Source organism: Halichoerus grypus, chromosome 9 (assembly GCF_964656455.1).
Source record: "Halichoerus grypus chromosome 9, mHalGry1.hap1.1, whole genome shotgun sequence".
Classification (NCBI taxonomy): domain Eukaryota; kingdom Metazoa; phylum Chordata; class Mammalia; order Carnivora; family Phocidae; genus Halichoerus; species Halichoerus grypus.
The window spans coordinates 80,729,642-80,742,427 of NC_135720.1; the positions used below are offsets into that span (position 1 = coordinate 80,729,642).

The 12,786-nt window shown below is 38.9% G+C and overlaps 1 protein-coding gene across 5 annotated transcripts in view; it reads left to right on the forward strand.

Moving 5' to 3' along the window:
• Positions 1 to 10,577, forward strand: part of COL12A1 (collagen type XII alpha 1 chain) — a 117,460-nt gene extending 106,883 nt beyond the window's left edge. For 4 of the 5 annotated variants that reach the window (XM_036076812.2, XM_078055084.1, XM_078055086.1 and 1 more), the window contains 7 exons: positions 302 to 373; positions 3,609 to 3,644; positions 3,752 to 3,818; positions 4,917 to 5,105; positions 6,065 to 6,133; positions 7,130 to 7,300; positions 9,529 to 10,577. In XM_036076812.2, the coding sequence (XP_035932705.2) occupies positions 302 to 373; positions 3,609 to 3,644; positions 3,752 to 3,818; positions 4,917 to 5,105; positions 6,065 to 6,133; positions 7,130 to 7,300; positions 9,529 to 9,704 (780 nt within the window). In that variant the 3' untranslated portion in view covers positions 9,705 to 10,577. Of the gene's footprint in view, positions 1 to 301; positions 374 to 3,608; positions 3,645 to 3,751; positions 3,819 to 4,916; positions 5,106 to 6,064; positions 6,134 to 7,129; positions 7,301 to 8,326; positions 8,747 to 9,528 lie in introns of those variants that run through there. The other variant, XM_078055085.1, reaches the window with a different exon arrangement.
• The last annotated feature ends 2,209 nt before the right edge of the window (positions 10,578 to 12,786 follow it).

Genomic DNA, 12,786 nt, shown 5'->3' on the forward strand with positions numbered 1-12,786 from the left:
CCAATTCATTTTGTAACCAATCTACTAGAATCACAGTCTGTGAACTGTGAAACTGTGTGTAGATACAGATTTTTTTCAAATGGTCCTAAGCTGTATTTGGGAACTATATGCTCCATAAGATTGAGAATTATCAAGATTTTCTTTTTTCTTCATGCTATCTTAAAATTTGGTTTTACTCTTCCCTATTGCGTGCCGCTTCTGTGAAAGGCTTTTAAAGCTGGCCACGTTTGCTAGTTTACTCGAGATGGGATTTTTCTTTCATTGTGTCCTTCCCTTTCTTGGCCTGGCCCATGTGTTGCAGGGAAGCCCAGGCTCCCCAGGCGTCACAGGACCGAGTGGGAAACCAGGAAAACCCGGAGACCACGGCAGACCCGTAAGTGGACAGATTGTGTGTCAAGAGGCCTTTCCCTGTGGCTATAAATAACGAGGATGCTACAAGGCTTTGGCCTATTTGTGTTATCTCTGTCGTAATGGGTTTAAAGCATTTGTTGAAACTATACTAAAACCCATGGATTTCACTTGGTACCAGTTCTAAAATTTTTCTCTCTAAGTTATAACATTCGGGGATGAAAATTGTGGTCATAGGGTTTCTTTAAAAGGAGAATGGGATTTTGAGCCAAGACATATTTTTGCACTGTATAAACACTCAAAGCTGGGTCAGCAGAATGATTCTTTTATTTAGGAATGGTATGCTGCTTAAGATAGAAAAATACGTGATGGTGGTTCTCGGCGCCTCCATCCCGTCGAGAGTTTTGCAGATGTTAACCCTTCATGAAGTCATCCAGTCATGCATTCACTCATTTCTCTCTCACTGAGGATGCTAGAACAGTAGTCCCAGGATTAAAAGGATTTTTCTAATCCACTACTTTACTTTTTTATACGGCCCTGCTCCAATTTATATACAGTTTATCTTTCTTTCAGTCAGATGGTTTGATTAAAATAGTAGTTACGATGGCATTATGCCGATCTGGTATTTTCAAGTTAGTCCCTCCAAAACTGAATTTGAAGTTCCTAAAATCACAAATCCAGAAGTATTTGTAATGACTGTTGAGCATCATCTTCTTTAGAACCTTTTTCTTCTTTGTATATATGAAGTGTGAAAATATTTTCAGCAGTTTATTTGTCTGAATTGAATTCTAAAAGATAAAAATTTATGTCAAAGATAATGAAGTCCAACTATTAGCAATGACACAAGTCCACCAGGGCTATTCTCTGGACAGAAATCTTTTTTTTAAAGTATTGTCCAAATTATATAAACCCCAACTTAAAAACTGTTTAATGTCAAAGAAACTTAGGGTAGAATCTTTATGTGACAGAGCCTGCCTTCCATGTTTACATAAAATTAAGCAAGCAGCATAAAGATGAAAGGACTCCTGATACACTTTACAATCTGTGTGTACCCTAGCACATGAATTTATTACTCTCTTTTCCTCAGTGAATCGTAGCAGAAACTTCACAAGAGCAGTTAAAAGCACATGGAACTTCTCTACCCATTCAGAATTCTATTTCATTTGACTATGACTGAAATGGAGTTTCACATAAGAATCTACCCGATGTAATTGATGGCTGGAGCTAGACACCTAAAAGAAACTTCTGCTCCCTTTACTTGAAATGTGATCTCTAGATACTGGCAATAAAGATGATTCCTACAGATCATATATACTAGAACAATCTCAGAGTGGCAGTAAATTAAAAAACACACGCACACACACACACCAGGAACAATCTCAAAGTAGCAGTAAATGTAGGATAAAAAATTCCTTGAAATTTACAGAAGGCTCCAAACTAAGTCATAATAGTGTTTCCATAAGAGTCTAATATTTTTGGCAAAGGGAGCACCAAACTCTGGTTTCTTATAATTTGGTAACATTATTTGGACCTTACCTACCCTCTTTTCTCCCTTTATTTTCCTCATCCTTCTAAGGTGGCAAATTGCTCCTTCTTTTCTTCTCTTTTCTGACGTACCTTTAATTTCTTAAACTAAAACTAGCAGATGGGTGTATAAAGGTCTCAGCAAAGAGCTTGGCTCGATCACTGTTAGCTCATGTCATTAGCTATGGTCACCAGTTGGTATCTTCTTGCTAACTTGTAACACATGATGTGGTATAGAGGGTACTTTAAGGAACTGCTTGTGGAATATTTGTAGTCATTTACTCAACACCTGGTTAATGCTTAAATGTGTTAGCCCGTGTTCCAGGGTCTGGGGATACAACAAAGTTTGTGTAAACAAGACAAAGTCCTGGCCTTCATGGAGATTCTTCTAGTGGGGGATACAGACCAAAAATGTGTAACTAAACAATATCGTTTCTGGTGGTGGTGAGTAATACGAAGAAAAAGGGAAAAGAGTAAGGGGTCAGGGAGTAATTGTGATAATGAGAAGGTGGCTATTTTAGATATAGTAGTCAGGGAGCCCCTTTGAGGAGGTGACACTGTTGTGACATGAGGGAGGAAGCTGTTTGAAGATCTGTGGGAAGGAGATTCCAGGTACAAACAAAAGCCCCGAGTGAGGAATGAGTCTGGCAAGTGAAGGAACAGCAGAGAGGCCTGCGTACCCTAGATGAAGGGCGTTGAAGGGGAGAGGGATAACAGGCAAGGTCGGAGAGCTGGGCAAGGTGATCATGTGGACCATCTAGCTGATGATACGGAATTCTTATTTTGTGCTGAGTGTGATGGGAAACCCTTAGAGGCAAAGGAGTGACATAATCTTATTTCCCTTTTAAAAATATCACCCTGGCTTCTGTGTGGAAAATAGACTCTATAGGGGCAAAATGGGAAAACAGGAAGGCCAGTGGAGAAGATATTGGAGTTGTTCAGGCAAAATTCTTGGAGGCTGTAAGAAGTGGTTTGGTGTGGGGTATTATCTGAGCATCAGGTTTGTCAATGGTTGGATGCTCCTTCCATGATAGCAGTTGGCAGCCTAGAAACACATTATGGAAAGACGAAAACTTCTTGCACTTTAGAAAACTTTTTAAAGATCCTCTGGCCAGTGAGAGGCTTGACAGAGTAGGGACAAATATTCTGTGGCTGTGTTTCAATTTGGGGCCACCATTTGGATTGAGTTATTTAGTAAGAGAGACACATGGTTCCTTTTATATTCAATGTACACACACACCCAATAATTGGAAGAAGTTAGAGATATATACTGAGTTAGGAAATTGACCAAGAGCCCACTGGTTCTTACTAGAACTGAACCTGGATTAACCTCATGGACCGTCTAAAATAAGAAGCTGAGCTACCCAGTCATGGTGTAAAGGAAAGTATAATGGTACCAAGGGCAATTTCTCATCCATATTTTAGTTCCAGGCTTATACCATGAACAGCATCATGAATGTATGCAGAATACGTAACTTCTAAATCTGTGATCATAAAATTCACATCTCAGCACTAATTTGGAGGATATGTTTTTCTGAGAGAGACAGACAGAGAGACAGTGAAAGAAAGATTCCTTTTTACAGACAGGCAAAATGCGAGTAACATGGATATAAATATGCTGTGTCATTTTGCTAATCTGTTAGAAAGCAGACCTTGCTGTCTTTCATCATGTGCCTTCACGAATCATTTTAGATCATGTTTGTCAGTTTCTAATCTATGAAATTCCTGTATTTCAGGGTCCATCTGGATTGAAAGGAGAGAAAGGCGATAGAGTATGTATTTCTTAAAATTTGATTTACGTTTATTTTGTGTGTTAAACATTGAAGTCTGAAACTATAGAAATAATATGCTAATGATTCTCATTGATTTAATTAACAAGGGAGACATTGCTTCCCAGAACATGATGCGAGCAGTTGCAAGACAAGTCTGTGAACAATTGATAAGTGGTAAAACTTCTTTTATTTTTAATGTATGAATGGTTTTTAAGTTTATTGCAGGAAAATGCAGAGTTTGAGTCATAAAGTTTCTAAGATACATGTTTCTATTTCATTTTGATGATCTCGTATTTTTATTCATTCTCAGTTTTGGATCTGGTTAGATAAAACTAGTGATATTTTAATGACTGTGTCATTAACATAAAATAAGAACCCAAGGTAAAATAATAACTTGTTATCCTATACTTAATCTGATGCAAAATCATTGAAAGGGCTTTTCAATTTCCTTATTAGGATTTTCAGTGATCTTCATCCGGGTATATGTAGAAGCAGCAAATGTTGGATTTTTAAAGTTTTAAACTTTAAGTTATTCTATGACTTTAAGGAAGGAGGCCCATCAAGATTAATTTGATCACAGAAAGTACATTTTGGTGGGGACGTTTTTATTTGCCTCCTTATTTTTTTCAGACTCTTTCTTCTTATTCTATGAAGTCTACCAAGTAATAAAGTTCAGTGCCCACAAACCGAGTATGGCCTTAAACTCAAGGTTCCCTATTTCAGAAATCTTAACAGTGTTTCTTCAAGTGTGATCCTGAGGAACACCTGCATTAGAATCACCTTGTTAAAAATGAGGGTTCCTGGGCCACACCCCAAACATAGCCAATCCCTGTCTTTGGAGATGAGGCCCAGAAATCTGGATTTTTCAAAGGATCCCACAGGTGATTCTAACTGGCACTACAGCCTGATTATCATTCTTAGGTACACACAAAAATAGTATACTTTCTTAATTTAAGAAAGGTTCTCTTTTGAGTGACATCATCTGGCAAAACATAGGGCTTTATATCAGAGCCATATTAAACTTTTATAACTCTTTTATGGTTGATAGTAATGCTGTGGCTTACTGGTCAGTATTTTGTGGAGACAATTGTTTATCAGGGATCATTTTATCCTGGATGGCTGGAGTGTTTTATTTTTAGGCTTCTAATTAGAATGTGTCCTAGAGGGGGAGGAATAGAGATGGATTGCACTAGGCACTAAGAGAAAAGAGTTTCACCATCTCATCCCTTCCCTACTGGGTTTCTTACTAACAAGTCTTCTTTCTGTTTGTAGGTCAGATGAGCAGATTCAATCAGATGCTGAATCAGATTCCAAATGACTATCACTCCAATCGCAACCAACCAGGCCCACCGGGTCCCCCAGGCCCCCCTGGCAGCGCGGGGGCCAGAGGAGAACCAGGACCTGGTGGGCGACCAGGCTTCCCCGGCACACCAGGGATGCAGGGACCCCCGGGTGAACGAGGTGGGTTTCTCTGGCTGCTACGCAGGGATAAAGAAAGTTTGCAAGTGTGGGATCTGGGTCAGGTTGAAAAGCACGTGGAAGACTGAACTTGGCAACTGCTTTAACTATTCTTGTTTGGACAGCCCCAGAAGAGCTATGTGTCCATGAACCTGTCTTTTCATTCAGGCAGCCCCAGGCCATCGAGATCTGTATCAAAGAACACAGGAAGATTTTGTCAGGAAATCTCAGTAAAGATAATGCTATGTTCTGATGGTTTGTTGTCATTGTTGATGGAAGAAACTGTATTTTGGCAAACTGGGACGCTAAAATCTGATTAATTATTGTGACTGGCAAGAGTTGGGCACCAGCTGAATGTATTTAAGCAGCCCTACAGTTTTAGATCCAAATTCTTTTGGTTCCTTTATTCAGGGCCTGGCACTGGCCTTACGTGTTTGTTTGGCTTTAATTTCATGGTAGATAAGTGTCATTGAAGGAAAAAGAAGAAAAATAGGATTATTTGATTCCAGATGTTTCAAGACTCTGGGTGTTCGCTTTGGTCAAAGCAGCAGCTAATATTCTGGAGAAGACTTAGATACTTCGGTAATTCTGACGGTTTGGTTGTTGTGCAATGGGGCTACCAAAGATAAGATACCTTTAAGATGTTTCTCAATGAGTTGTAACTATTTACTCAAGATTCCTGTTCTAAATTACTGTTTCTAAAAAGAATATATTTGACATGTTTGTTTTCTTCAAATAATTTTTCCCCTGACTTGTAGCCAGATTTGTTTCTTGGCCATGAATCTGGAATTACCCAAATGTCTAGAAAGAATTTGGCTTCAAGAGTGAACTTCTGTGAAAAATTAGGTTCTGCTTTCACTAAAACAAGTGAATTACTTGAATTAAGCATTATCAGTTAAGATGAAAACTATGTGTTTCCCGATAATTTTCTCCTTGTGCTTTCTCTTTTTGTCCTCGCTTAGGGTTGCCGGGAGAGAAAGGTGAAAGGGGTATTGGGTCTCCAGGACCTCGAGGGCTGCCTGGCCCCCCAGGTACGTTTGCCTGGACATCAAATAAGTAAACAGCAGAAACACTGGGAGAGCATACAACCCCGAGATTCACCATCTGATCCTCTGAGCTTCAGGCAGGCCTGCCACCACGAATATATTTTAGCAAGAAGTTCAGCTTGTATAACCTCACTTTTATGTTCTCTTTGTTCAAAAAACTATTTGACTGTGTTCCATTAAGCATTTACTATAACTTTAATATAAGAGGGTAAGAGTTTTAGTGACACAGAGGGTTTCTGTTTTCGTTTTTATGGAATTCCTATTTGTTTTGTTTGGCCACATAGCCTTTAAGGATGGTGTTATTTCCTGTTTCTTCTCGTATTCTTCAAGATGTTACTAGCAGACCGAGAAAATAATATTCTCACTAAAAAGCCTGACACATTGCAAGATTTCATTCACAGTTTCTTTATTGATGTTTTGGAAAGAAATAATAGTTGTCTCGTTGTTTTATGCATTTCGTTTCCTAAACTGAAAATGGATTTTTGTTTTTCTTCATTGTAAGGTCCACGAGACCCTTGTAACCAAGGTCAGCTCTAGTGGTTAAATCTTTACATTTATGTTAACCATAAATAAGTATAACTTGATCCAGAAATAACATCCCTTTACATAGTCTGGAGGTGTGAAGCAGGCGCTCCCATGTTTTCCTGGTAGTCTGATGTGCCTAATATAGCCATTTTCTTCAGAGAGTTTTATCTCTGTAAGAGTGGGAGCCATTCGGGGAACTCATTGATATCTTCAGTTTGGCTTAATTCTTGGTAAGTCAGTTTTCTTTGGATAAAATCATTAAAGTAGTTCTATCTCTGTCATTAACTCTCGATGGATCACTGGTAAGAAAGTTCCACACTTTAGTTCATACTGGTGATATCTTAAGGAAATATTTTTTTTCTGTACCCTAGTGCATCATCTAGTCTTGAAAATTGTTGATTGCCTCAGGAGATGTATTTAACAAAAGGAGAAATCTTTGTTTTAACCCCATACTAGGTCCACAAGGAGAATCCAGAACGGGTCCACCAGGGTCCACAGGATCAAGAGGTCCCCCTGGCCCCCCGGGTCGTCCTGGAAACTCAGGTATCCGAGGCCCCCCAGGTCCTCCTGGATACTGTGACTCGTCCCAGTGTGCCAGCATCCCATACAATGGGCAAGGCTATCCAGGTATGTTGTTGCCCGTGTAGGAACCCACATTCACCTGAATTAAGAACCTTTATGGCAATCAAGTTCCCTAGGATTGAAGGAAGGTTGATTTGGGGATTTCTTGAAGATATCAACTCTTTCAGTTACATGTTTTGATTATGTAGTAACATTGTTCTCTCTCAAAGCGTAAAACATTACTTCATTGTTGGGAGTTAAATAATTATTTGCTTTTCCTTCCTGTATTTCTACATTTGCCAAATCACATTGTAAACCTCTCCTTAATTTCTTTTGGAAGTTCAGAGAATGCAATCAAATGACTTTTTTTTTTTTTTTAAACCTAAAGATTGGGAACAGGGATTTGTTGAATATAATTGTAGAATGTCAAGAGTACATACTAAAAAATTGTTTTGGGAATCTAATATTTAGGCAAACTACTTGATAACATGGTGCAGACAACTGAAAATAATTCACTGTCTCATGCTGTCCATAGTATTAACGGTCATAAAATCTGGGACTTGATTTTTTCAAAGAATTGGTAGGGCAAATCTAGTGTTTGACCATTATTGAGGCCAGGTCTCTTATACCTGCTTTGGGGATGTGGGGACAGGGGAGATACGTTGATCTGGGAATAAGAAACTCATGCTGTGGTCAGTGGTGACCTTTTCATCAGCGCACCCTCAAGCATCTTGCAAGTTTTAAAAATGATACTGCTGTTTGATATGGTTGGCTACTAGCAAATAGTGCATGAGTAGTTGAATATCTAAATATCTATATATCTATATATTTATGTGCATACTTATATATGGCCAAAAGTAATAATGAATTTTAATGCCAATTTCTCATGCAACTCATTCACAAAATTATAATTTACTTCTTTATAAGATAAATTTTAATTACCTCTACCTTATGGTATGTATGAATAACTGGAAATATATGGATATATATATATATATATATTTTAACCATTACATACTTAGATGGATGTGTATATATATTTTTTGCATAGTAATTCAACTTTTAAAAACTATCATCTTTGACCTGTTTCAGGTTCCGGCTAACAAATTTTCTAAGTCGCCAGTGCTGCTTACAGTTTGAATACATGAAAATCCTGTTTCTGAGATGTTTGCGCACGTGCTTATTAGGAAATGAGTCTGTATGGAAATTTCACCACAGATATGGTTAAAGAAGCGGGTGGACATCATAAAGGAGGGTGGAGACTCTTTATACTAACTTGAATGAGACAAAAGCAGTGGTGTTAGTTTATAAGCCTGATGCATTTCAGTAATAATGTAGAAAAATATTATTAAAAAAAAAAGTTCAAACCCACAACCATGAGGAGCCTCAGTCGTGAAAGAGGCGCATAATAAAACTACTAACCAGCGGAGGTCATGCCATTTTGAGAAAAACAATTAACCTGGTTAAAGAGAAATGTCTTATGTAAATAATAAACTAATTGTGGCTTGTAAATGATTTGTATGTGATCCTGTCCACTAAAAGCACTTAACAATTCTACAGTAAGCTTCTGCATCAAAGCCTGCTGCTTGCTCTGTGCCGGAATAACACCGAATGGAATCTCCTCATCTCTTGCTTGTTAGCGATGTGTCTGATTCAGGGCATGTGTCTTATTATTCTTATTTTTTGTACATGTACTCTCATTTGGGTTTTGTAATTGCAAGTTTCAAACCAAAGTTTTACAATCACTTTTTTTTTGCTTCCTGTTTCGCTGTAGTCACTGGGGTTCCTTTACCCACCGAACTGTAACTCAGTCTGTGGGAGAGACAGCCACAGAAAATGTCCTGTACTGTATATTACCTGGTGATAGTTGAATTTCACCTCCACAGTTCAGTTTCTAGGAGCCAATAAACTTCCCCTTATCTCCTCATCTTTCCAAATTGTTCTCTGAATTGAGGAGTTTGAACTCATGAACAGTGGCTTGGGGATTCGCGAAAATCCTACCTAGGTTTCTGCGTTTACAGTTCTTTGGCGCAGCCTCTGACCGTTCCCAGGTACTTGTGCAATGATTGTATGTGCTGCTGGATCCTTGAAGGTTAAAAAAAAAAAAAGTGCCATTTTTATTATTTGATCATCACCAAATTCTCTCTGCAAATGGACGTAATCAGAACATTGTAACTTATCTATTTATAGTGATGAGATTAAGACTGGAGTGCCATCACCTCGGGTGATGATTTAGCTTTTGCTGTGTGTGTGCCTTCCAAATCATGCCATAACTGTAATGTTGAATCGGACAGAGCCGTACGTGCCCGAGGGCGGGGCCTACCTGCCCGAGCGCGAGCCCTTCATCGTGCCGGTGGAGCCCGAGAGGACAGCCGATGAGTACGAGGACTACGGCGCCGATGAGCCTGGCGACGAGCAGCCTCCCCACGGGCGCTGGCGGCGCGCCCTGCCCCGCAGTCCGGGGCAGTGAACCTGAGACCGCGCGCGCAGCGCTGCCACGCTGGGGGGAGGTGTTGGGATTTTCATTGACAGGTCAGACAGCAGTGTACGTCTTATCTGCGATGTTTCTTCCGGCGTTGCTTCATCCGAGAGTATGCTTTCTGACTGTAGAGAACCTTGTTTCTGCAGGAAACCTAGCTCGCTGCACGCAGTCTTGTAGACATTTTTGCCTTTGCCCTTGAAATGCTTGCAAAATACTTTGCTCGCAAAAGCTGCAAGGAGAGAACGTGCCTTGTGCCTTTAGTTAGCACAAAAGGCAGCCTCAGTGAAACTCTTAGGTTAAGCAGTAAGTCCTGGAACCCAGAACGACTGTATATTTCGAGAGGGCAGTTCATCTTTTCCAGTACTTGTTTGCAATTCAGTTACACCACGATTCAAGTAATTCCCCTCCTCAAACGGAAAAGGAGGAAAAAACCCCAACTCCATTGCAATTATTTATCTTCCTCTTCTATCTTCTGTTATATGTTAGGGCATAGAATGCTCTTATACATCTCCTTTAACAACCACAAACCTTAAGCCATGTAGCTGAAATTATTGTATCAACTGGATACAGTTCCATATTGCCTTAAACCTCCTTGTTTTAGACACACTAACATTTATGCCAAATTGCAGATTATTCTGCAAAGATGGAATTGCATGTTTGTGTTGTATATTTAGTATGAACTTTTTTTTTTCAGAACATAATGTTTCTTAGTTATCAAAAGCAGTTGGAAAATGTTTGCAAGACTATGAATATAGAATTGCTGCTTTTATATTTTAACTGCAGATTGTGAATTTCACTGCCTTATATTATTTATTTCTGAAACAAAAGAGGCATTTTTCAATAAAACTACTGAAAATTTGACATGGTATGTTTTTTCTTTGAATGGCCTTTTGGAGTGTTCAGGCGGTTGTCACAACAAACAAGTTTATATCCTTGGATATGGTTACAAATCTTGCTAATACTATTAAATTATGCTAAATAACTTTAGATTTTTAATGATACAGTGAAGTCATAGAGAATGTTGAGAGCCTTAAAAAGCTCAGCAGATTCCAAAGGCTTTATTGGGAATGTAGAGGATGTGTGGGTTGGTGGAAAAACAACGAGGTATCCTAGGAGACCACAAACAACCAAATAATCTTTAACAACCCACATGATTTTGACTTAATCACCTTCCTATACCATATTTTACCAAATAACATGTTTAATGCAAAAAGGAAAATTCCTTAATGGAAATTTTTACATTTAGTTTTAAAAATTTTCTAAATGTAAAAATTTCCTTTTGCACTTTGGTGAATTCAGTAACTTCATTCTAAATAGCAAAGAAAACAATGTAAATGCTGGTTTGAAAGAACCAACATCAATCGAAGGAGAGAGGTAGTGATAAAAAATTTGCTTCAGAGCAAAACATCTGAGTTAAATACTTCCCGGAGACCAAGATCAAAAGGAAACGACAATAAATGAATGCATTGTGTTCAGGAGGTTTCCAGCAGATAGTGCTAAAGTCATAGCATTCACCTGTAATTCCCCAGTACCTACATTTAAAAAAATTTTTTTATTATTATGTTCAATTAGCCAGCATATAGTGCATCATTAGTTTTTGATGTAGTGTTCAACGATTCATTAGTTGCGTATAACACCCAGTGCTCATCACCACACATGCCCTCCTTAATACCCATCACCCAGTTACCCCATCCCACCCCCCCCCCTTCTGTAACTTACATTTTTAAAGTTAGAAGAGACCATTGAGATCATCCCAGTTCAATTTTTTGCTTTATGGAGAAGGAAACAAACTCAGCTAATTAGTATCAGAACAAGACTAAGACTCTAGGTCTTGTGGTTCTTAACCCAGTTTTATTACGAAGTACTCCCCCCTCTCCCCTCCTGGGAACACATACTCTCCGGGCAGGAGCTTTCAACCCTTACAGTTCTATGAATTTATTCTGATTAATTTTCTGATTCACTTGCGTTTCTGATGCTCCTTAATGAAGAGCCTTTGTATCAGGAGACTGAAGACAGGTTCAGTTCCTTGTCACTGACCCAGCTGAGTACCAAGACCACATGAGTTTGGGGCACAAAGGAATTCCATCTTCTCTCACTGGCTCGATGTGGGTTTGATTTTTTTTTTTTAAAGATTTTATTTATTCATTTGACAGAGAGAGAGACACAGCGAGAGAGGGAACACAAGCAGGGGGAGTGGGAGAGGGAGAAGCAAGCTTCCCGCGGAGCAGGGAGCCCGATGCGGGGCTCGATCCCAGGACTCTGGGATCACAACCTGGGATCATGACCTGAGCCGAAGGCAGATGCCCCTTTGGGTTTGATTCTTGACATCAGCGATGCCCTGAATTAACTACCTGCTAGTCTGTGCTGGGAAAAGGGATGAGGGGCCAAGGGTTCTAACTAGGGGATAAGCACAAAATTAATATCTAGCGGAGCTACATGTTGTGATTTTTATTTTCATAGTATATTTGCTCCTTAGGTTTGGTAAATCTTATGTTAAAATTATTTTTGTAATACCTGATCGAGTGGATACAGACAAGTGATAGGGAGAAGAGGCCAGGTATCGCGGGTTTAAAAACTAATGGTAAAACCTCGCAAAATCAAACATCTGAGTGCTGGTTTATTTATTCAAACTTACTTTGGAGGAAACATAGCACAACCTGAAACACTTATTCTAGCTCTTTAAATTTGAAAGTGTTATAAGAAATTCATTTTCTATAATTTATATTAGCAGCTAGGGCTCTTATTTTTAAGAAACTAGTCTGAAAGGTCGGAAGGGATTGTAGCTTCGAATGAGGTCTACTGTGGGAGATATTTCAAAAATTTAAAAACAGCACATACATAGATACTAATTTCCGAGCATTCTTATAAGAATATTTTGTACAGTAGGATTAACAATTTTTTAAGTAAGTTTAACAGGTGGCTGCATGTACATTTTCTCAGATTCGTGAGCATCTGTTTTTGAGTCTGTAAAGAATTATGCTACCTATGGGGTTGCTCAAGCTTGCATTTAATTTTTGTACAAATAAGGTGAATGTAATTGTTCCCAAGTATTTACGATATTTTACATATA